This window comes from Antennarius striatus, chromosome 16 (assembly GCF_040054535.1).
Source record: "Antennarius striatus isolate MH-2024 chromosome 16, ASM4005453v1, whole genome shotgun sequence".
Taxonomy (NCBI): Eukaryota; Metazoa; Chordata; class Actinopteri; order Lophiiformes; family Antennariidae; genus Antennarius; species Antennarius striatus.
This window is the reverse complement of record NC_090791.1, coordinates 1,010,207-1,031,014: the sequence shown is the minus strand read 5'-3', so window position 1 is coordinate 1,031,014 and position 20,808 is coordinate 1,010,207. Positions and strand designations below refer to the sequence as shown.

General features: G+C 53.1%; 3 protein-coding genes across 3 annotated transcripts; 2 read left to right on the top strand and 1 right to left on the bottom strand.

Annotated features, from left to right (window-relative positions):
- Positions 1–8: 8 nt before the first annotated feature.
- On the top strand, positions 9–7,922 carry sh2b1 (SH2B adaptor protein 1). Its single transcript, XM_068337553.1, has 9 exons — positions 9–319; positions 1,984–3,992; positions 4,573–4,674; positions 4,778–4,869; positions 4,946–5,184; positions 5,263–5,474; positions 5,557–5,731; positions 7,025–7,115; positions 7,759–7,922. Exons 2-9 carry the CDS (start codon positions 2,301–2,303, stop codon positions 7,778–7,780), a joined length of 2,625 nt encoding a protein of 874 aa, XP_068193654.1. The 5' UTR covers positions 9–319; positions 1,984–2,300; the 3' UTR covers positions 7,781–7,922.
- A 2,337-nt stretch (positions 7,923–10,259) lies between these two features.
- atxn2l (ataxin 2-like) lies at positions 10,260–16,556 on the top strand. The gene is made up of 22 exons (XM_068337551.1): positions 10,260–10,444; positions 10,772–10,835; positions 11,760–11,816; positions 11,893–11,964; positions 12,044–12,215; positions 12,292–12,410; positions 12,487–12,578; positions 12,717–12,917; positions 12,997–13,307; positions 13,420–13,503; positions 13,604–13,744; positions 13,881–13,958; positions 14,038–14,099; positions 14,184–14,452; positions 14,535–14,604; positions 14,680–14,920; positions 15,012–15,178; positions 15,268–15,400; positions 15,482–15,591; positions 15,674–15,856; positions 15,942–16,092; positions 16,228–16,556. Exons 1-22 carry the CDS (start codon positions 10,428–10,430, stop codon positions 16,284–16,286), a joined length of 2,853 nt encoding a protein of 950 aa, XP_068193652.1. The 5' UTR covers positions 10,260–10,427; the 3' UTR covers positions 16,287–16,556.
- A 95-nt stretch (positions 16,557–16,651) lies between these two features.
- LOC137610134 (uncharacterized) lies at positions 16,652–20,588 on the bottom strand. The gene is made up of 13 exons (XM_068337605.1): positions 20,451–20,588; positions 19,292–19,392; positions 19,179–19,206; positions 19,049–19,077; positions 18,643–18,697; positions 18,384–18,445; positions 18,240–18,272; positions 18,088–18,133; positions 17,947–18,011; positions 17,838–17,873; positions 17,681–17,746; positions 17,569–17,610; positions 16,652–17,505 (listed from the first exon to the last, which is right to left on the bottom strand). Exons 2-13 carry the CDS (start codon positions 19,383–19,385, stop codon positions 17,387–17,389), a joined length of 675 nt encoding a protein of 224 aa, XP_068193706.1. The 5' UTR covers positions 19,386–19,392; positions 20,451–20,588; the 3' UTR covers positions 16,652–17,386.
- Between the last annotated feature and the right edge of the window lie 220 nt (positions 20,589–20,808).

Genomic DNA, 20,808 nt, shown 5'->3' with positions numbered 1-20,808 from the left:
CCGACCCTTTGTTTGTTTCTGCATGTTTGGATATTTTTAGTGACTCCGTGTATTTTGATCCATTTCTCTTCCTCCGTTATTCCTGAAAACAGGACTTTTTATAGTCGCTCCAGATCTCGGGCTCCGGGCCTCGAAATCTCGCGAGAACTGGAGTGGTGCGAGAAGAACGGGTCCAGGCAAGACATAGCAATATTCACATTTAGCAACAACAACAACCTCCTCGTTCACGGTGGTTCCGTTATGTAGCCCGAAACCGTGAAGAAACGCGTCCCGTTCCCACCGAAAGACGCGGATGGAAACACGAAACCTCGATAAACAGGTAGAGAAAACCCGCCGCGCCGCCGGAAAGTCCAATTGATGGCTAGTTAGCAGGTTTATTAATAGCTAGCTAGCTGGCTAACGGTTAGCATAGCCCACGAATAATCTCTGCTGGTCGCTGCCGTCGGATGGGTCGATGTTCGCGGCTAAAGCTTCCAGCTGTTATCGCCAGCTGGCGGGAGTCGAACGGAATTAACGATGGGATGAAGATGCGGATCGATAGGTTCGATAGAACGTGGACGATCCGGAGCTTTTGTTCGCTAGCAGCCGATACGCGTCCGTGGAGAAAGCCGAACGAGCCGGACTCACATTGCTGCTAGCTCATGCTAGCATGTTAGCGTGCAGGGCGAGGATTTACCTGGAGTAACGTATTTTTCTCACGTTACTTTTGATTTTCTCACTAAGATAATTAGTTGGTTAATTATTATTTAATTCGTGACTTTATTTACATGGCTCGTGCCTGATAATGACTGATCCAAACAACAGCAACAACAAACAGGATGGAGCCTCAGAATAAAACTAAGCAGCTGTTTTAGTACAAAATATAAGAGATAGAAAAATGTTTTTAAAGAGAATAAATGTTCGATTTGTGATGAATGAAAGAAGATCCAAATCATAAAAGTGGAAACACAAACGATGTAAAAGTATTTAAGGATACTTGGAGTTTAACACCCCCCCCATATGTCATGTTGACAGATTTTATTGACATGTTTACTGGAGGAGTGTGTGTTTAATCTGTCAGGTGTGTCACAGATGATCCAGACTCACAAGGGATCCGATTGGAGCTGAAACAGGACTCACATTTATCTGAAGTTCCTGAAACAGATCCTGAAGAATCCCTTCATCTGTGTTTTATGTATCGTACTACTTATTTCCAGTGTGTTCTGTCACCGAAGTACAGATTGATCCTTTAATGTCCATCATGATGCAGCTGCAGGTCATTGTGGTCATAATGGTGGGATTAAATAAACCCTGAATCATAATGAGTTGTGTGACATCATCACGTGTTTCTATGTGAACTTTTGACATCAGATCATCAGTGACTTCATTCTGTTCTTTTAACATCAGTCCTGGTTATAAATGTGTGTTTAGATCAGGGGGGTCAAACTCGTTTCCACCGAGGGCCACATCAGCATCATGACTGTCGTCAAAGGGCCAGATGTAACTAATGTAAATAAATGTAACTAAATGTAATGTAACTAAATGTAACTACTCCTTAATGTTTAATAACTCTGAATTTATTACTTATTCAAGTTACAAACATCACAGATGCACAGAAAAAACGCGTTTGTTTGTTTCTCTGTTCTAACATAAATCCTTTTAATCTGTCAGGTTATTAAACCCACAGAACTCCATCAATCAAGGATCAAACTATCAATCAATAAAGAAAAATAACATCAGACACAAGTTAAGACATTAACTTTGTTCACTACGTTTAGTCAGAGTTAAAATGGGCTGAACTACTGCTCTATGGGAAATGTAGTTTTGCTCAAAGCACACTTTTGACCTATTCATTTTCAGACACTCTGACCCTTTATGCTCTCGCGGGCCACATAAAGTGATGTGGAGGGCCACATTTGGCCCCCGGGCCTTGAGTTTGACACATGTGTTTTAGACGTTTATATTCTTAATTCCATCCACCAATAACCTTCTCCCGCCCCACAGGATGAGGTCACGCCCCCCCGGATGTCTGACAGCCGGTGAAGACGAGGCCAACCCCCCCCGCTCCTCACCTCTGACCCCCACACCGTCGTTCGGACGCGTCTATCTCCTGGTTTCCTGTTGAAGCACCGAAACGATTCGACTCCACAAAATAATGTAGCGGCTGCTCGGCCAATCGGATCTCTCTGTCATCTCGTCACCGTAGAGGGGGCGGGGCCAAAGCCACCAGCTCGCGCTGGTTTGTTGATTATTTGCCCCATGTGCCGTGTTTGCCCCCGTCGGGCCCCCCCGCACGTTTGATTGGATCGCGCGTCAGGAGAATGAACGGCTCTCTGTTGACCCCCCCCAGCCCGCGGGCGGCTAACTCCTCCCCTTTACCGCCCTCGCCCTCCCCGTCTCCATCGCCTCCCTCCCCCTCCCTGCTGCCCCTGTCGCCCCGCCCCCCTCCCCTCCCGCCGCTGGTGAGCCCCCCGCCCCAGGCGCACCCATCCTCCCTGTCCGACACCCCCACGCCGTCGCCCTCCCCCTGCCTGAGCTGGACGGAGTTCTGCGAGCTGCACGCCCGCGTGGCGGCGGGCGACTTTGCGCGTCACTTCCGGGCGTTCCTGCTGGAGAACCCCCACTACCCCCCCGACTCGGCCGCCGCCTTCTGCCGCCGCTTCACCGACCGCTTCGTGCGCCACTTCCAGACAGAACTGGAGGGGGCGCCGCCGCCCCCCGGGAGGGACGACCTGGTGAGCTGGGCTCCCCAGTCGGACGCCACCTCCCTGGAAGAGGAGGCGGTCTCCCCCCTGTCGGCGTCCGGGGGCGGGGTCACCCACGCCGCCCGGGCGGCGTCCAAACCGGCGCCAACGCGGCTCGTCCTGGAGACCCGCGGCGGGGGGGGGGACCGGTTCCAGGACTCGTACGCCCACGGACAGGCGCTCCCCCCGTCGTCTTCGTCGTCCTGCTGCTCCTCGGTGGGGGGGAACAACGGGCGGCGTGAGGAGAGGGGCGGGGCCGCCATCGGCTCGGGCAACGGCGAGGCCCCCGTGGAGGAAGAGGAGGACAGCTGGCTAGGGGGGACGGCGTCCGTGGTGGGGGAGGACGCGGAACCGGAGGAGCAGGAAGGAGAATCGGCGGAGGTGGACCCCGCCCACGGCCCTCAGATCCCGCCCTCCTCGGCCACTCCGCCGCCGCCCGGCGCCAAAAGCGGCAGCAGCGCCCCCCCCCCATCCAAAAACAAACTGAAGAAGCGCTTCTCGCTGCGCAGCGTGGGGCGCAGCGTGCGGGGGAGCGTCCGCGGCATCCTGCACTGGAGGAGCTCCTCCAGTGACTCCGCCCACAGCCCCCTCCCCTCCAGCTACAGCTACACGGCGGGGGTCCAGGACGCCGCTGCCGCGGCCCCCGCCCCCAAACGCAACTCCAGCACGCAGCCGCCCACCCCCACCTCCTCCTCCATGCCCGTGTCGCTGTCTATGCCGCTGTCCCTCCCCCACTCGTCCTCGTCCTCGCTGCCCCCCTCCTCGTCCAGCAGCGCCACCTCCCTGTCGCTGTCGGAGGCGGCGGCGCGGGACCGCCGGCGGAGCAACGGGGAGGGGGGCGAGAAGGAGAAGTGGAGCCACCGCCTGGAGAAGCTCCGCCTGTCGCGCTCGCCCCCCCCCGTCCTCACCCCCACCGCCGTCGGCATCCACACCCCCTCCTCCTCGCTGCCGCCCAGCAGTGCCGCCGCCGTCGGCCCCCCCAGGAAGGTGGGGAAGCTGGTGCGGGAGGGCGGGGTCAGCGTCAGCTCGTCCAATGACGAGCTGAGCGCGAGCCACGCCTTCCCCGGCTTCTCCTTTGGCCTGTTGCATCATGGGACGGACAACAACAACGCCGCAGCCGCGCAGACGGCGCCCCCCCCTGCCGGCGGCGGGAACGTCCCGTGGCGGGGGGGACGCTGGCATAAATGTCGTCTGGTCCTCCGAGAGCGAGAGAGGGAGGGGGGCGAGAGGGGGGAGGAGTACTACCTGGAGTTCTTCATCCCACCCAAAGTAAGTGTGTGTGTGTGTGTGTGTGTGTGTGTGTGTGTGTGTGTGTGTGTGTGTGTGTGTGTGTGTGTGTGTGTGTGTGTGTGTGTGTGTGTGTGTGTGTGTGTGTGTGTGTGTGTAAAACTGACTTCATTAAGATTAAGAAGCTTTAATTGTCGTCTTACAAATAGTACAATGACATTTTTATATTGTTACTGTTAGGGGCTAATAATTATGTATTTTATTCTGATTTATGTAGTCATGTGATACCGTACACGCATTCTATTGGCTGACGGTATCCAGTAGTGCGCTGCGTTCAGACACTCATGGAACACAGAGCACTACCGTGGGTTAAAGAAACTTTTCTTGAATAGAACAGTGCTTTAAACAGTCTATAAGAGTGTTTTCAAGGTCATACAGATAGGAGGTGGTTTAATATCAGTGTGGCGGGGGGGGGGGGTTCATGAACGTTTAAATTACTGTAAAGTTATGGCGCTGAGATCGTGTCGCGTGTGCGTATAAAGTTGTGTTTGAATGATAATTATAATAATTATTGTAATTATGTAATAATTCTAATCTAATCATTCCCATGATGCCTCTGGAGGCGTCGAAGCCGCGGCTGACGGTTTCCTGCTGCTCCATCGTGGACGTTCGGAGCACGACGGCGCTGGAGGTCCCCGACAAGGAGAACACCTTCCTGCTGCAGGTACACGCCCCCTCTAGGCTGTGGCTCCTCCCCCTCCTCACCGGTTGGTGGGAAGGGGGACGAGTCGTCCCGTCTTGACCCTCCTTTCCCCCCCCACCCCCAGCTGGACGGGTCGGCGCAGTACGTGATCGAGACGCGCGACGCCGTTCAGATGCGAGCCTGGCTGAGCGACATCAGGAATGGCATCTGCCTCAGGTAGAGACGACGTGTGTGTGTGTGTGGGGGGGTGACGTGACGCCGCTCTAACGGGGGGGTTCTGTCTTTCCCGCAGTGAACAGGATGACGCTGAAGGCATGAGCGCCGCCCCGCTGGACATCAGTGGGACGCCGGAGATGGTGGACCGTCTCTCTCAGGTGTGTTACGGCGGCATCGGGGGCTCCTCGCCGCTGATGGACCCCCTCCCCCCGGAGCTGCCGCCGCGGGCCCCCCTGGACGAACCGGACGGCCGGATCCTCGTTGGAGGCGGGGCTAGTCTGGGCACGCCCTTCGCCGAGACCCCAGACGCCACAGGTGAGAGCCCCCCCTCCCGTCGGTTCGTCGCCGCCGAGCGTTTCCGTTTCCAACCGTGTGTGTAACACCCCCGCCCAGGCTCTTTCCTGTTCTCGGAGACGACCGCCGCTGAGGCGGTGGAGCACCCCCTCAGCGAGTGCCAGTGGTTCCATGGGACGCTGTCCCGCCTCAAGGCGGCGCAGCTGGTGCTGGCTGGAGGGCCGGCGAGCCACGGCGTCTTCCTGGTGCGTCAGAGCGAGACTCGGCGGGGGGAGTACGTCCTCACCTTCAACTTCCAGGGCAAAGCCAAGGTGAGTGTGTGTGTGGGGGATCAGCCAGAGCTGAGAGGTCGCCTTACGATGACCTTTGACCTGTGACACCCCCCCCCCCCAGCACCTGCGTCTGTCCCTGAACGAGGACGGGCAGTGCCGTGTGCAGCACCTGTGGTTCCAGTCCATCTTCGACATGTTGGAACATTTCCGGGTTCACCCCATCCCGCTGGAGTCGGGGGGCGCCTCCGACGTCACCCTCATCAGCTTCGTGGGCGCCACCGCCATCCGCCAGCCAGGTAGGACCGCCCCTCATCAGGAGGAGGAAGAGGCACAGCGAGCCTGATTCCGGTGTGTGTGTTTCTGTAAGAGTGTGTGTGTGTGTGCTGCCAGCTGCTGCTACACACACATACACACACACGACATTTACAGCTGCTGAACAGTCAGCCTCATCTTCCTCCCCCCATCACGTCATCTTTGACTCTTCATCCGTTGCTCTGATTGGCTGATCGTTGATCGTCTTTCAACCTGAATTTATCTTCGTTCTGATTTGCTGCTGGTTTCAAAACATCTGATTGGACAAAAGCCTCAAAGGTGGAATCAGTCGACATCAGTCATTTGTCAACCTGTTACCACCGACAGACCATAATATCACCGTGGTAACCTGGACCTCCATTAAAGCTAGATTCAGGTTCGGGGTCGTGTCTTCTTGCTGCCTCACAGCAGAGTCAGAGTCCAGGTCCTGGATTTGACTCGTCCCCCATTGGACCCGTTGTTTATCGAACCAGAACGAAACGATATCGATAAAAACATCTCAGTTTGAACACCAAGAAACGGGAAAACCTGATTCTTTTAGTCATCCTGTTTTCAACATTTAAATTTCGCTATTGCTGAAACGGCAGCTTTGATGTCATGAGTCAAAGCAGTTGTGATGATGCCATGATTCTAAGCAGCAGTTGTGATGTCATGAGTCTAAGCAGCAGCTGCAGTGATGTCATGAGTCAAAGCAGCTGCAGTGATGATGTTATGAGTCAAAGCAGCTGCAGTGATGTCATGAGTCAAAGCAGCTGCAGTGATGTCATGAGTCAAAGCAACTGCAGTGATGATGTCATGAATCAAAGCTGCTGCAGTGATGTCATGAGTCAAAGCAGCTGCAGTGATGATGTCATGTGTCAAAGCAGCAGCTGTGATGATGTCATGAGGCAAAGCAGCAGCAGTGATGATGTCATGAGTCAAAGCAGCTGCAGTGATGATGTCATGAGTCAAAGCCGTTGTGATGATGTCATGAATCAAAGCAGCTGCAGTGATGTCATGAGTCAAAGCAGCTGCAGTGATGATGTCATGAGTCAAAGCCGTTGCGATGATGTCATGAATCAAAGCTGCTGCAGTGATGTCATGAGTCAAAGCAGCTGCAGTGATGATGTCATGAGTCAAAGCAGCTGCAGTGGTGATGTCATGAGTCAAAGCAGCTGCAGTGATGATGTCATGAGTCAAAGCAGCTGCAGTAACTGTCGGTCAGAAGCTCCTCACTGCTCCGTCGCCCTCTGACCTCTGACCTCTTGTTGTTGTATCCGTTGGCTCCTTCCTTGCAGGCCGCGACAGGGCAGGCAGTCGGCCCACAGTCTGTGATGTCATCACCACGCGCCATCCTGACTCTCCATCAAACCCCATCTCTGACTGTGTGTAAGTGAGACCGGAGCCGGCTGAGTGGGTGAATGAACGGATCTGCGTGGGGAAGTGTCTGCTGCTGTGTGGGGGGGGTGTTCTGATCATGTGACTCTCACCAACCAATCAGAGCGGGTTTCATTGGAAGAGACGTTGGTAAAGTAGTTTTTGGTCAGATTTCTTCCTTAATGTGAAATAAATGATACTAACAGTCATGTTTAAGATAAATAAAATAATGAATAATATATAGAAAATAAAAATAAACAATCAAATATTTAAAAAATACAATTAAAATAAAAACAAATATATACATGTGAGGTTTTAAACGACGGATTGGTAACTGATAATATTTTGCGGTGGGTGTGATGGTGTGAGGCGTGCTGCAGTGTCGTTACCGTCGGCGTTAGACGGCGTGCGTGCTCCCCGGGGTCGGACCGCCCCATCACTCCCATGGACTCCATGACGACAGACTCCTCCCACCTAACCGGCCACTCACTGTCATTCTCTCTTGTCTCCCGACACTCACCCCTCCCTTCTTCGACTGCACTGTCACCTGAACTTTGTGCCTCTTCCTCCTCCTCCTCTTCCTCCTCCTTTTATTTACATTTTCTCTCGTTTCCTCGTCCTTCCTCTTCCTCCCATCCGTTTATCCTCCATGCAGACTTGACCAGCAGACCCCGTAGCCCCCCTCAGCCTCCTCCTTTGCCGCCGGGCAGGCCGCCGCCGCCGACCCCCCCGCAGGAGAGGGGGAACGAGACGGAGGCGGGAGCAGCAGCAGGAGGAGGAGCTGTGGTAACCATGACAACAGCAGGAGGAGGTGGAAGCGGAGGAAGCGGAGGCGGGAGCGCCGGAGGCGTGGAGGACTGGGAGGAGAGGGACAGGGACACGCCCCTCCGCCAACTGGACGCGGCGGAGGGCGAGGAAAGGGACGGGGCGAGGGCGCCGCGAGCCGTCGACAACCAGTACTCCTTCTTCTGACGGCGCCGAGGCCCGGAGCGCCCGATTGGAGGAGACGGCGCTCGTCATAGCCATTCATAACCAGTGTTTTTGTTTCGTTAGCGAGGCGGAGGAGGTGGTACTAACACTACAGGAGGGAGAGAGAGGCGACCAATCAGACGCCAGAACACTAACGGTACACATTTCATCAGCTGAGCTTCGTTTTGGTCGGCGCTCCTCGCCGCAGGAGGCGCCGGCTGGGACCCAGTCCAAACCGGTTAAAACTGGTCCGACCAGCGATCCCAATACCTCACAGCCAAACACACACACACACACACACACACACACAGTACTGTGGCAGGTAGACCCGCAACGCCGCGCTCTGATTGGCGCAGAAACGACGACACACCCCTTTTTAAAAAAGGTTTGTTGGAGCAGTTCGCCCAGAAGCCCGCCTCCACCCTGACGGTGCGTTCGAGGACGTCCGTCATCTGAAAACGGGGAACTCCTCCGACGACGCCGGTTTTAAACTTTCATCTACAGCCCTGGGAAAACTGTTGGGCATTTTTAAAACTTTCCTGGCATTAAAAACTCTAAAGTTTTAGCAACAGCAGATTTTTGGTTTTTAAAAAAGGGATTTAAAGATTCGATTCAAATCAAACTGCTTTTTTTTAACGGAGTCGAGTCGTCGTTTCAGCGCAACAGACGACGGATCGGGTCGGATGCAAATACCTCAGACACTCAGCCTCTCTCTCTCTGACACAAACTGAACTTTCATTCAGAGAGGAACTATCGATGATACCAATAAAATAATATTGATGGAAATAATAATAATGACGGTCAGAATAATAGTATTAATTTTATTTGTTTTTACGACACCTCTTTTCTTTCGTATTCTTACGACTTTGTTCCGACTCCATCCTGTTAATTCAGTCAAAAAAAAGGAATATGTGTTTGTGCCTTTTTTTTATTTTTAGGATTTAAAAAAAAGAAAAGGAAAAATATGAGTTGTCAAAAAGGCCTCGTTGTCAAGGCGACGGCGTCTTCTTCATGCTGTCCTCTCCTCCTCACCCCCCCCCCCCTTTGTCACGTCTACAACTAGCAGAAATGAGGAAACGTTTTTCTACTTGTGCCTTTCTGTGTCCATCGTCGATCCGCCTGCATCCGTGTCTTCGTCCATTTCACCCCCCCGCCAGCTCACCTCCCGGTCTGTTCTTTTTGCTCATGTGTTTGTCTGTATGCACCCCCCCCCCCCCGGTCATCATCATCATGTTGTGTCCTCTCAGTTTCAGAACTCTTTGTGCCTTTCTCTGTCTCTTTTCTCTCTTTGCTGGGACCGTTGTGTCGAGGGCGGGCAGAGTTCTGTCCACCACGTGTGGTTAGTTTCAGGTACTACGTTGAATTTAATGATATAATATAAATATAGTGAAACATACTGGAGGCTGTGTGGTATTTTTTTTCCCTGGGGTGGGGGGGGGGCATGTTTTTGAGTGTAGCCTTAAAGGTCAACAACAGGGGAAGTCATAATTATTGAATGCACTAATTGCAGTCATTATAATTGTGATCAGTGATCAGAATCTGCTATAAAGTCAACTCTAACAAAAGGTGGTAAAATAAGGAGACTGGTGTCAAATCAGGACACACACACACACAGTGATACAGTGGACCTCAGCCTGGGTTCAGATCACATTGACACACCAGTTACAATCTTTACAAAGTGATCAAACACAATACCTAATCGAAACCTGGTGACCAACACAGTAAGGCGCATGTAATCAATTGATTGGATTATCGGCGGAAATAAAGGAGTTTGTGATCGAATTGCTTCCCGACATAGGAGAGGCTGATTGTTAAATGATGACATCACACATAAAATGTGTTAAAAAAAAACTTCAATGTGTTAAATAATTTGTAATTTCTTTAGAAAAGGTCGTAAATAGACGGATTGTGTTGTGTTAATCTGATTTTATTCAGAACGCTTCTCTTCCTTTGTAGTTTCTCCGCCAAACCAACCCCGGCGTCTGTTTCCTTACATGACCTTTGGGGAAGCGGCATAAATGACATACATCCAATCCAGCCAATGAAGAAGCAGATTATTCATGATTGACAGACTAATCCGCCAATCAGAGTTTGCCGTACAGTAGTAGGCGGGTTTTACTAAAGGGTTGTTCATTTTACGTCTCGGCTGATCCGGGTTGCTCACACGAACACGTCATTTGTATTGGATACAGCCCCGCCCGCCGGAGCCAACCTGTATCACGTGATACTCGCACCCCTTAATAAGTGAATCCAGCGCCCCTGTTCGCATGTTTTGTTGTTTTTCAGCGGTGTGTCGTGTTCGGCCTGTCAAACCGAGTGACTTTCGACCGCGACGACGCGACGGGACGAACCGTGATGCACATGACGAAAAAGTAGGTTTTTAATGACGCCAGCCGCTCCACGCGTCGCTCTCCGGGGTGATGACGACATCGTTTCTGCCGCGTCGGAAGTGTCTTGTGATACAACTCGACGTCTGCGCTGAGCTAGCAGCGTTAGCCGACCAGCTAGCTGCTTATTGTTATTCTGCGGCGCGACGCGCAGCTCGTCGGACCGAGAAGGAGAGTCTTCCGGTGTTTTCACCTCCACGCCGGTGTTTCCACGTCGTGTCATCCCGTAGAAAGCAGCCCGCCGGCCGGTGTTCGTTGTCCCCCCCACCCCACCCCCCCGGCGGAACCATTAAACCTGTGTTTCCCCTGCAGGACCAGGAGCACCATGAAGCCGCCGTCCCAGAACCAGAACCAGTCCGCTCCTCTCAGCAGCTCGGTGAGACCCGACCGCCTCACCTGACGGGGGTCCTCGGACAGGTGTGGCCGCTGTCACCCCCGCTGGTCACGCATCAGTGCGTGACTGGTCCGGGAGGAAGTGGAAGCAGCTTCCAGTAATTATCCGGGACCAGAACCAGGATCAGAATCCGGATTAAAGAGCTGTCATGCTGTTTTTAATCCGGATTCTTGTCTCATTTGGACGCCCTGAACCAAACAGGACAAAGTTTAGCGGGTTTGGACCTGAGCCAGAAAGACCCGGATGTTCCTGAACCATTTTTTTTATTATTATTTGTTATTTAAACTTGAAGCTTAATATTGTTAATCTTATTGGTTATCAGCAAGATTTCTGCAAAGATTTTTGGGGAGGGTTCGGGACGGATACCCCCCCCCTCACACACACACACACAAATATGAGTGTTTGTAGTTTTTGTCATGTTATGGGCATCTGGGCAGGCTTGGGTCAAGTTATTGCATATGATTTACTTTTATACATTCAGAATCAGAATTGGATCTTTAGTCGTCATGCTGATGCACGTTTTCACACGGGACAGTACAAAATACCTCTCTGAAGGTCCCCGTTAGCCCGTTCCTTTAATAAATTAAGAAAATGTGTAACACCATGAAATGATCTATCAAAATGAGTAATTTATCAGTAATACGGGTTATTTGTTGATCAGTATATGGTTGTGTGAATATGTCTATATATTTTGTATAGTTATAATTACATCTTGAAGAGGATCTTGAGAGAAACTTGGGGATGTTGCAGTTCTCCTGTTTGACCACTGGGGGCGCTGGTGTTCTGTCTTTACTCCTGACCCCTGAAGAAGACGCTCTGCTTGAATCCTTTAACTCAACGTATTTATTCTGTTTGGACAGCAGGAGGTTTGACAACAGTTCTCCCCTCTTTCTCGTGTGTCTGCAGATGTTTGAAGGCGTCTACAACAACGCCAGAATGCTTCACTTCCTCACAGCCGTGGTGGTGAGTAGTCGGACGTCCGTCTGTCCATCTGTGGTCGCGTTCCGGTTCACAGACGCTGACTTTTGTTTCGTTGAAGGGCTCGACGTGTGACATCAGGGTGAAAAACGGCTCGTCGTACGAGGGGGTCTTCAAGACTTTAAGCTCACAGGTAGAAATGCGATTATTGATCGGCGATCAGCGCTCTCAAAGCAACCGGAGTGATCTGTGTGTGTGTGTGTGTGGGGCAGTGTGAGCTGGCTGTGGACGCCGTTCACAAGCAGAGCGATGGAGATGGGGGAGGTGGAGGGAACCGGTCGACTCCGCCCAGGATCGAGGAAATCACCGACACCATGATCTTCAGCCCGTCCGACCTGGTGACCATGACCTGTCGTGACGTCGACCTGAGCTTCGCCATCAGAGGTGAGAGAGGGATACATTGATCTATAATCAATCAGTAATCAATCTGTGATCAATCTGTGTTTGTGTCTCCGCTCAGACACATTCACCGACACGGCCATCAGCTCGGGTCGGGTGAACGGCGAGCACCGGGAGAAGGTCCTGCAGCGGTGGGAGGGGAACGGGAACGGAGAAAACTTTGATCTGGAGTCAGACACGGTACACACACACACACACACACACACACACACACAGGTTGTGTGTGCGGTGTTCTCACCTCCGTCCGTCCTTTCAGTCTAACGGTTGGGACGCCAACGAGATGTTCCGGCTGAACGAGGAGGCGTACGGCATCAAGTCCACCTACGACTCCAGCCTCTCCATGTACACGTGAGTCATGTGACCCCCCCCCACGACCGAGGTCACCTGATCAAACCCCCCACCCCCCCAGTCGTCTCAGACGGCGTGAACACGCTTCCTTTTTTTAAGCGACTCTGACCGTGTGGTTGTTCTCGTCTGATTTCCCAGCATGCCTCTAGAGAAAGGCACCTCGGAGGCGTACCGCCAGCGGGAGGCGCGCGCCGCCCGTTTAGCCAATGAGATCGAGGGCAGCCTGCAGTACCGCCGGCGGGTTTCCCTGGAGAACGACGACGGCCGGAGCGAAGAGGACAAGTTCAGCTCGGTGGTGCGAGACGAGCGCTCCAGCCCCGGGTTCGGCGCCGGCGGCAGGTCGGTTCTGGCCCCGCCCCCTGAGGTCACCGTCTCACACACAAACACACACTCACGCCTCTTCCTCCTCGTCTTCCAGGGAGGGTAAATACATCCCCCTCCCCCAGCGGGTGAGAGACGGCGCCCTCCCCGGCGGCGGCGTGAGGCCCGGCGGCGCCGCCCGGAACGCCTCGCAGGCCCCCTCCAGACACGCCCCCCCCAGCTCGTCCTCCCCCAAGCAGCCGTCCGATAGGAGCAGCCCGCTGGCCGTCAGGACCGCCTACTCCCCCCACCAATCACAGAGCAGCTCGCCGTCCGCCAGTAGCCCCCCCTGCACCAATCACGTCCTGCCCCACTCCCTGTCCCACCCACAGGCGCTGGCCGAAGCCACGCGCCCCCCCGTCAACGGAGGTACCGTCTCGTGCGAGTGATGTCAGAATGTGGCCACGCCCACAACAGCTTGAGTTAGCTGTGCTAGCTAGCATGCTAACGACAGCAGCCAATCACGTGCGTTCTCTCTCAGTTCCATCCAGAACGTCTCCGAAGGCTCTGAGGCTCCAGAACAACAGGAACCAGCGACCTTTGAACTCCCAGTCGTCCCCAGCCGGTAGGTCCACCCCCTTTAGATCCTGTTGCCTAGCAACAGTAAACTTGAGCTAGCCTTGGCTGGCATGAGGACGTCTTCTCTCTCTCTCTCCACCCTTCAGTTTCCCGTCCTCCAAAACCTGACGCCCCTCCCCAGGAACTCCCCCTGGTTGGCCCCGCCTTCTTGGACTCCTCCCCTTCCACTGTCACCACGGCAACCACCACCAAACCATCCGGCCCCACCCCGCTGTTCCCTATCGATGGTGAGGCTTCCTGCACATCCACAACCTTATTTTTTACATTTTATTTATTTAAAATTTCCAAATTTATCTAAAGATTCTTTAAATTCGTAGTGAAATAAAATACATTTTTTTGTTAAATTGTTTTTGTCGTCTGCAGTGAACGAGATCCTGAACACGGCGGCTAAAGACAGAAGCGACGGTCTGGTGGCTCCACCGGAGACAAAGACCACAAAACGTAAGATATTGATCGATTGTTGATTATTCCTGCTCAAATCCTGATATCTGGTAATCAGATTACTCCTCCTCCTCCTCAGCTCCTTCGGCCCAGCAGAGGTCTCAGCTGGAGGAGCTCCGCAAGTTCGGCAAAGAGTTCCGGGTAAAAAATACGACATTCTGATGCTTTTATTTTGAAACAGGAAGTTGGGTGGGGCTCGCTCTGATTAGTTATTTCTGTCCCCAGCTGCAGCCAAGCTCCTCCCCCTCCGCCAGCCCCACCTCTGCAGATCTTCCCCAAAACTCCTCCCCCTCGTCCACAGACTCCTCCTCCTCTTCGTCTTCCCCGACTCCGCCAAAGCCCCTCCCTGCCCCCGCCCAAGACGCACCGCAGACCCCGGGGGCGACCACGCCCGGCCCCCAGCCCCTGGGGCCGGAGGGGCCCCAGCAGGCCCCCGGCAGTAGCGAGGAGGCGTCTCCAGAGGGCGGCGAGCGGTCGGAGGTGGCCGCGGCGGCGTAAGAACTGGAAACTCAGCTGAGATTTAAATATGCTAATGAGCTTCCTGTCCTCATTAATATTCATATTCTGTCTTTTCAGGCAGGTGAAAAACTCGACGCTGAATCCGAACGCCAAAGAGTTCCTCCCCGTCAAAGGAAACGCCGCGCTGGTCAGTACAACCCCGCCCGACGCTCGCCTGACACGCCCACCCGCTTCTGACGCATCATATGATCTGTCGCCATAGAAACCTGCGCCGACACCCACGCCTCCCCGGCCGACGCCTCCCAGCCCCTCCGTGGTGCTGCCTCCCCCTGGACAGCCAGGAGGTGGTGGCGGAGGGGGCGGAGCCATCTACAGCAACCCCCCTGGGCACTACCTGTCCTATGTCTCCCCCATCCACATCCAGGGACCCCCCCTCCAAGCCCCCCAGATGTACCAGTACGCCATGTCCACCGTCAATCAGGGCAAGTTCCCCCGGGCCAAAGGTCAGCTCAGGTTCACTCACCCCCCCCCCCCCCCCCGACAGGAAGTCTCGGGAGGCCCCGCCCACCTAACGTCTCCCCCACCCCATTTCAGGTCCGGTGGTGGGGCCGCGCCCGGAGCACCACCCCTCCCCCGCATCCCCCATGCTGTCCGCCGCTGCCTCGGCCGCGGGGCCCCCCCTGGTGGCGTCTCCCTACCCACAATCCTACCTGCAGTACGGTCAGGTGATCCCGGCCATGTCCCCCCACTACCACGGACAGGTGAGCCCTTCCTGTGGAAGCCCCGCCCCCTTCAGGTTCACAGGTTAAAGCAGGACGTTTCTGAATTTTTGAATTCTTTTCGTCCCCAGGCCGTTTACTCGATGCTGCAGGGAGGGCCAAGGATGCTGACGTCCGGGGCCCCCCCCCAGCCGATGGGCCCCCCGGGGCCGCAGTACCCCGGTCCGGCTGAGGGCCAGCCGGGGCCCCAACAGGCCATGTATGGTAAGAGAACCGACGTCCAATGAGGTTCATTTGTAAGGCGTTCTTTTATTTTGAAAGGTCGTCTGAACGTTCTTCCTGCAGCTCAGTCGTTCTCCCACCACTCAGCCTCCATGCACCACCCCCAGCCCTCCAGCACCCCCACCGGGAGTCAGCCCCCCCAGCACACGGCCCCCAGCCCCGGACACACCCAGGTGAGGGGGGCGGGGCTTAGAGTAGAGTTTATGATGATTTTATTTGATTCTAAATAAAGTTTTGTCGAACTCGTCTCTTCAGTCCAGCCAGACGGGCCCCCAGCCCCCGTCCATGTTCCACTCGGGGGGTCTGTCGGCCCCCACGCCCCCCAACCTGCCGACGGGCCACAGCTCCCCCCAGGCGTCCTATGCCATGCAGGGCTACGGCCTCCCCGCCCACCAGGCGCTGTCCCACGGCTTCCCGTCCATCAGCCAGCTGTCACAGGTGAACCCGGGGCCCCCCCGATCTGGATCTGGTTCCTAATTCAGATCTGGATCCGGTTCTCACACGGCGTGTTCTCCGTTCGCAGGCTCACGTGGCGGGGGGCATGTCGGGCCCCCACCACTCTGCTGGTCACGGCCTGCCGCCCGTCATGCTGCACTACGTCCCGTCCCAGCAGGGCAGTGGCTCCACCCCCCAGCAGGGGGCACCGCAGCACTTCTACATCGGCCCCCCTCAAGGTAAGACTTTCCATCAGCCGCAATCCAAATGGGAGCGGCGGGCCGGTTTTAGCTCCGCCTCCAGCTGTTGTTAGCTAGCATGAGCTAGCGTTAGCTACAGTAGCCAGTTGGCTAAAGCGGGTTCTATGTCCCCAGCTGTGCAGGTCCAGGCCCACCCCGCCCAGCAGCTGTCCTTCCACCCGTCGGCTAACTGACAGCAGACAGGAAGTGGGGCGCTAACGTGTGATGACCCCGCCCCCCCAAGAACCAGGAAACATTCCCCTTCCTGTCGTCACACGAGCGCCGCGTTTGTTTTTACCCTCCATGTTTTAGACGGAAGCTTTTAAGTCCTGACAAACGGTTTCCACTCGTCGACGTGACGCTGGACTGAAGGCGATTCGCCGTGGAAACCGTTCGTCCCGCCCAGCCTGTCGTTTTACAGACCAGTCGGTTCATTAATAATAAAAACACTGAAAAACCAAAAATGTTTCTGCTGCTTTTGTTCTGCCGCCGCGTCACAACATCCGATCGGTTCAACAAAATCAGCTGGAAGGAAGAAAAACGAGTCCGGATGGAGGTTTTGTTCAAGTTTAATTGAATTGTAGGATTTCTAGTCCAATAAATGGATTACAGACGGTAACTATGGCAACACTAACAACGCTTAAACACATTTAAAAGAAAAAATTCTCAGGAGTTGTCAAAGTAAAGCTCAAACATGTAGGAAAGGAAAACCTGACGGTTTAAAAAGGGAAGGAGCTGCTTCAGAACGGAGTTAGTCCAGGTTCATAAAGTGAAATAGTTCAGAGTCGAGCAGCTGATGCTAAAGTAGTACCTCAAGATACGAATTCTAACACCGGTGGATGGATACGACATCCGTGAGACCGGATCTCTTTCTCGTTGGTGGAGTAAAGACGTAGCTCGTGTGTTCTCGTGACTTTTGTGTTTTTCATTATCATTATTTTCATAACTTAAATATAATTAATGATCGACAGGTAAAGTCTGCATGTTTGTTTTTTACGATGTAGGGAATTTGGGGCTTTTTTACGAGCCTGGAACGAACTAAACTTGTATCTCGAGGTACTAGTTTACCTGAGGCGACCTCAAATGACTGTCGTGACTTCAATTTCAGTTCCGCCGTCCGCGGTTGTTTTTTTTAATGTATTTTTAAAGAACGTCCATCGATGGAAACTGAACGGTTTCTGGTCAGACTCCTGAACGACCTGAAGATCTCCCACCTGAACCGGTCCCTCAGCAGAACCTTGAGAAGCCAGTCAGTTCTTTTCTCAGTCCGTCAGCTCTTTTAAATAAAGTTGAGTTAAAGGCGGAGGATCGTGGACGGAGGATCCGTCCAGACGCCATCGTGGACGTTGACGTAGTTCCCGACGTCGTCGTCTTCATCGTCTGTGTCGCTCGACGACGACGACTCTGCTGCTCCTGATGGAAACATCAATCAGTTTGTGTAAAGAAATGAAACAGGAAGTGAAACAGGAAACTGACCGGGGAAGTGTTTGGGGTCGACGTTGACGTAGACTTTGTCCTCTGAGGAGACAAAAGGACAGACGTTACAACCAGCGGGGGGCAGAAGAACCCCTGAGGGGTGACGGATCACCTTCTCCATCAGCAGGCAGGCGGGTGGGGCTCTGGCGGACGGATGACGGGTCGGACGGAGTCATGTCTGCAAGACCAGGACGGATTGATTATTGATTATAGCATCAATCAATCAGTCAATCAAAATGAAAGACGTGACGTCCATCATGGATCCTCACCGTCCTGAGGGACATTTTCATATCCATGTCGAACGTCTGTGGACGACAGGAAACGGTTTCTATCGACGATCTCCAGGTGTTCAAAGTCACGACTGGTTTCAACTCGTACCTGAACTGGGCGTGGAAGCTCGGCTCTGATTGGTCGGGAGAGGTTCGTCTCCAGGAAGAACGTGTCTGCAGAAGAAAGAAGAAAGGATGAACAGACGGGAGACGAGACGACAGTTCCTCGTTGGTCCAGAGGAGAACCTACATGTATCCGGTGTCTGCGTCGCTGTCGCCGTGGATGGAATCAGATCCTGGAAAATAGAAACACCCGTTCACCATTGTCCGACCAGCTGACGTCACGCAGCGACAGAAGCGAGGACATCGAGGCGGTCGAGGTTCTCCTGGAATGCATCTTACCATCAGCTGGATTCTCATAGCTGGGATTACTCTCTGCAGGACGGAAGAAATCATGTGGAAATGATCAATACATGATCAATACGGATTAAATCCTGACTGACGATTAATTTGACTAAATAAATGTAAGTGGAAGGAAAACGTCACCGGTTTCTGTCAGGGTGAAGGAGCGATGTCTCCGCTGAGCTGCTGGATCGTCTGAAGGTGAGCTGAGCAGGAAATAAAGAACAAATCAAAACCCGACGCGAGGCGACGAAAAACAAGTCCTGAATCCACTGACGGTGGAAAAACAGGAAGTGAGAGCCTCAAAGAGAAGAGTTCGTCCAATCAGAGCGCTGGAACTAACTGAACCTTCATCAACAGTGATGATGATGAAGGCCTGAGCGTTTGTGTGAATGTGACTCACTAAGATGACAGCAGGTTGGAGGGAGTCATGTTACAGGGGTCAAGGGTCAGCTGGGCTGCCATTCAAGACAGAAATAAGACATCATCATCATCATCATCATCATCATCAAGATCAAGATAAACACAAGTCAAAATCAGTACAAAGTCATGGTTACAACCATAAATATGAAGTCAAACTATTGGATGTATTAAAATATTTTAAATACATGACATACAGCTGACATATAGCTGATATACAGCTGAAATAAAGCTGACATAGCTGACATACAGCTGACATAGCTAACATACAGCTGACATAGAGCTTGCATGCAGCTGACTTAGAGCTGACGCAGAGCTGACATAGAGCTGACATAGAGCTGACATGGAGCTGTATGTTCGTCTAATGGTTTCAGGAGTTTCTGACTTACAGGGATGAACGACTCGGAATTCACTGGATCTGATTTAGAAGAAACAAAAATTTTTTTAATTTCACTGAAAACAGGAAGCAGAATTATTTCACTGGTTAACTTTCACCCGTCTGGACGAGAGGAGACGGACCCGTCTGAATGTGCCTGTCTGATGGAGACTGAGGGAGGAAACAAACATACAAATTAACAAACAAAAAATTAATTGAATTCAAATGTAAACATCATCATCATCATCATCATCACCTTTGGTCCTACAGCGCAGACAGACGACAGCCAGGATCACCATGGAGATGAAGATGGCGGCGGGGGAGAGGACGAGGAGCCAGTTGACGGCCATGTTTCACCTGATGACAGGAGGGGCGGAGTCAAACACAGGTTAATCCATTAGTTTAGGTGAGAACAACTCAGAACGGAGGTTAAAATCAAGCTAAGATAAAAACATACAGGATGTCTGAAAGCCAAGCCGCCCTACTTTCTTAAAGATCTGGTTTTTACTTTCCTGAGGCGTCGGAACGCGACCAGAATCGACTGCAGAGCGGCGTCACACAGGAAGTAACGCGTGAGCCTCAAGCGCCTGACTCTGGAAACAAGGTTCACGTAGAAATCTTACGTCTAACCTCCTCAGTTCAGCCAAAATATAAACCAAAACTCTGAGAAGCGTCTCACTGGAGGCGACCCACCAATAGAAAGGCGTCTGAGATGGAGGATCCGACGCGTGGAAGAAGTGGGACAGGAAAGGTTTGATGGACTGACATTCTAGATGAAATCGTCAGAGATCGAGAGTCGTGTTCTGACCCGGCAGGACGGAAACGCCTTTAAACTTTATTCACACAAACAAACTCATCCTGATCGACCCGCCAGCGTGGGTTTGTCTCCTGAAGGACGTGTGGCGAGAAGATAAAGAGAGAATGACCTGAAAACGACCTCTGATCGCCCTGGAAACCCTTCATGAAGTTAAAATTAGAATCTAGAAAAGGGTTTCTAACTTAATTCGACACACCGAAGCAAACTTCTTCCTTTAAGCTGAATTCTAGAGTGAATTCACTTCATTTCCATCCGGTTGAGTTTGCATCTCTGTGTCTGAATGGGTTTCCTCTGGTTTCCCCCCCACCATTAACAAAAAGGTCATGGCGATGCGTTCAGGATCTACCCTAACCTCAGACTTCTCTTTGACAAATCAAGTTTCTTCTTCTTCTTTCTGAGGTGAAATCTGGACGGGATCCTCGATCATCTCAGGTTCTTTTCCTCCAGCCCACGTGTCGTTGCTCGCCCGCCGTGGGGCGTAAAACATTCATCTCAAAATGAACACATATTCCCCCTTTGCCCCCCCAGGTGCATGCTGGGAACCCTCTGAGTGTCCTCCATCAGGTCATGAAATCAAACTAACGTGATGTGAACTCACCTGAGGAGAAGCGACGGTGACGGGAGGGGCGGTTGCTTAGCGAGCAGGACAACGGAGGATGGATGGATGTTGGGGGCAGGCGTCGGGTCCACATGAGATGCCGTCTGTCACCAAACATCTGCCATGTCTGAAGGACGCTGCCTCGTGTGGCGCTTCCTGTCTGGAGATCTGATCTGGTGTCGGCACCTCCAGCTCCTCCTCCGTCTCCTCCCTCCCTTTCTTCTACGGCGAGACGCCGGCGTTCAGGTCGCCTCAGATCCTCAGATGTTCCTCAGATGTTCCGTCCACAGAACTGGATAGATCACATGATCAATAACCAAAGATCACGGTGACTCACCAACCAGCCGGTGGGTTGATC

What these genes read in the sequence shown, in the direction of transcription:
- LOC137610134 (XM_068337605.1), bottom strand. Translation starts at nt 19,385, where the DNA reads ATGGCCGTCAACTGGCTCCTCGTCCTCTCCCCCGCCGCCATCTTCATC. An exon ending in TGAAAATGTCCCTCAGGACG is followed by an intron (nt 17,747 to 17,837) that starts GTGAGGATCCAT and finishes CTGGTCTTGCAG; the next exon opens with ACATGACTCCGTCCGACCCG. An exon ending in CGACCCCAAACACTTCCCCG is followed by an intron (nt 17,506 to 17,568) that starts GTCAGTTTCCTG and finishes TGTTTCCATCAG; the next exon opens with GAGCAGCAGAGTCGTCGTCG.
- sh2b1 (XM_068337553.1), top strand. Translation starts at nt 2,301, where the DNA reads ATGAACGGCTCTCTGTTGACCCCCCCCAGCCCGCGGGCGGCTAACTCC. An exon ending in AGTTCTTCATCCCACCCAAA is followed by an intron (nt 3,993 to 4,572) that starts GTAAGTGTGTGT and finishes ATGCCTCTGGAG; the next exon opens with GCGTCGAAGCCGCGGCTGAC. An exon ending in AGGAATGGCATCTGCCTCAG is followed by an intron (nt 4,870 to 4,945) that starts GTAGAGACGACG and finishes TCTTTCCCGCAG; the next exon opens with TGAACAGGATGACGCTGAAG.
- atxn2l (XM_068337551.1), top strand. An exon ending in GCGCCCCCCCGTCAACGGAG is followed by an intron (nt 13,308 to 13,419) that starts GTACCGTCTCGT and finishes GTTCTCTCTCAG; the next exon opens with TTCCATCCAGAACGTCTCCG. An exon ending in TCGGAGGTGGCCGCGGCGGC is followed by an intron (nt 14,453 to 14,534) that starts GTAAGAACTGGA and finishes CTGTCTTTTCAG; the next exon opens with GCAGGTGAAAAACTCGACGC.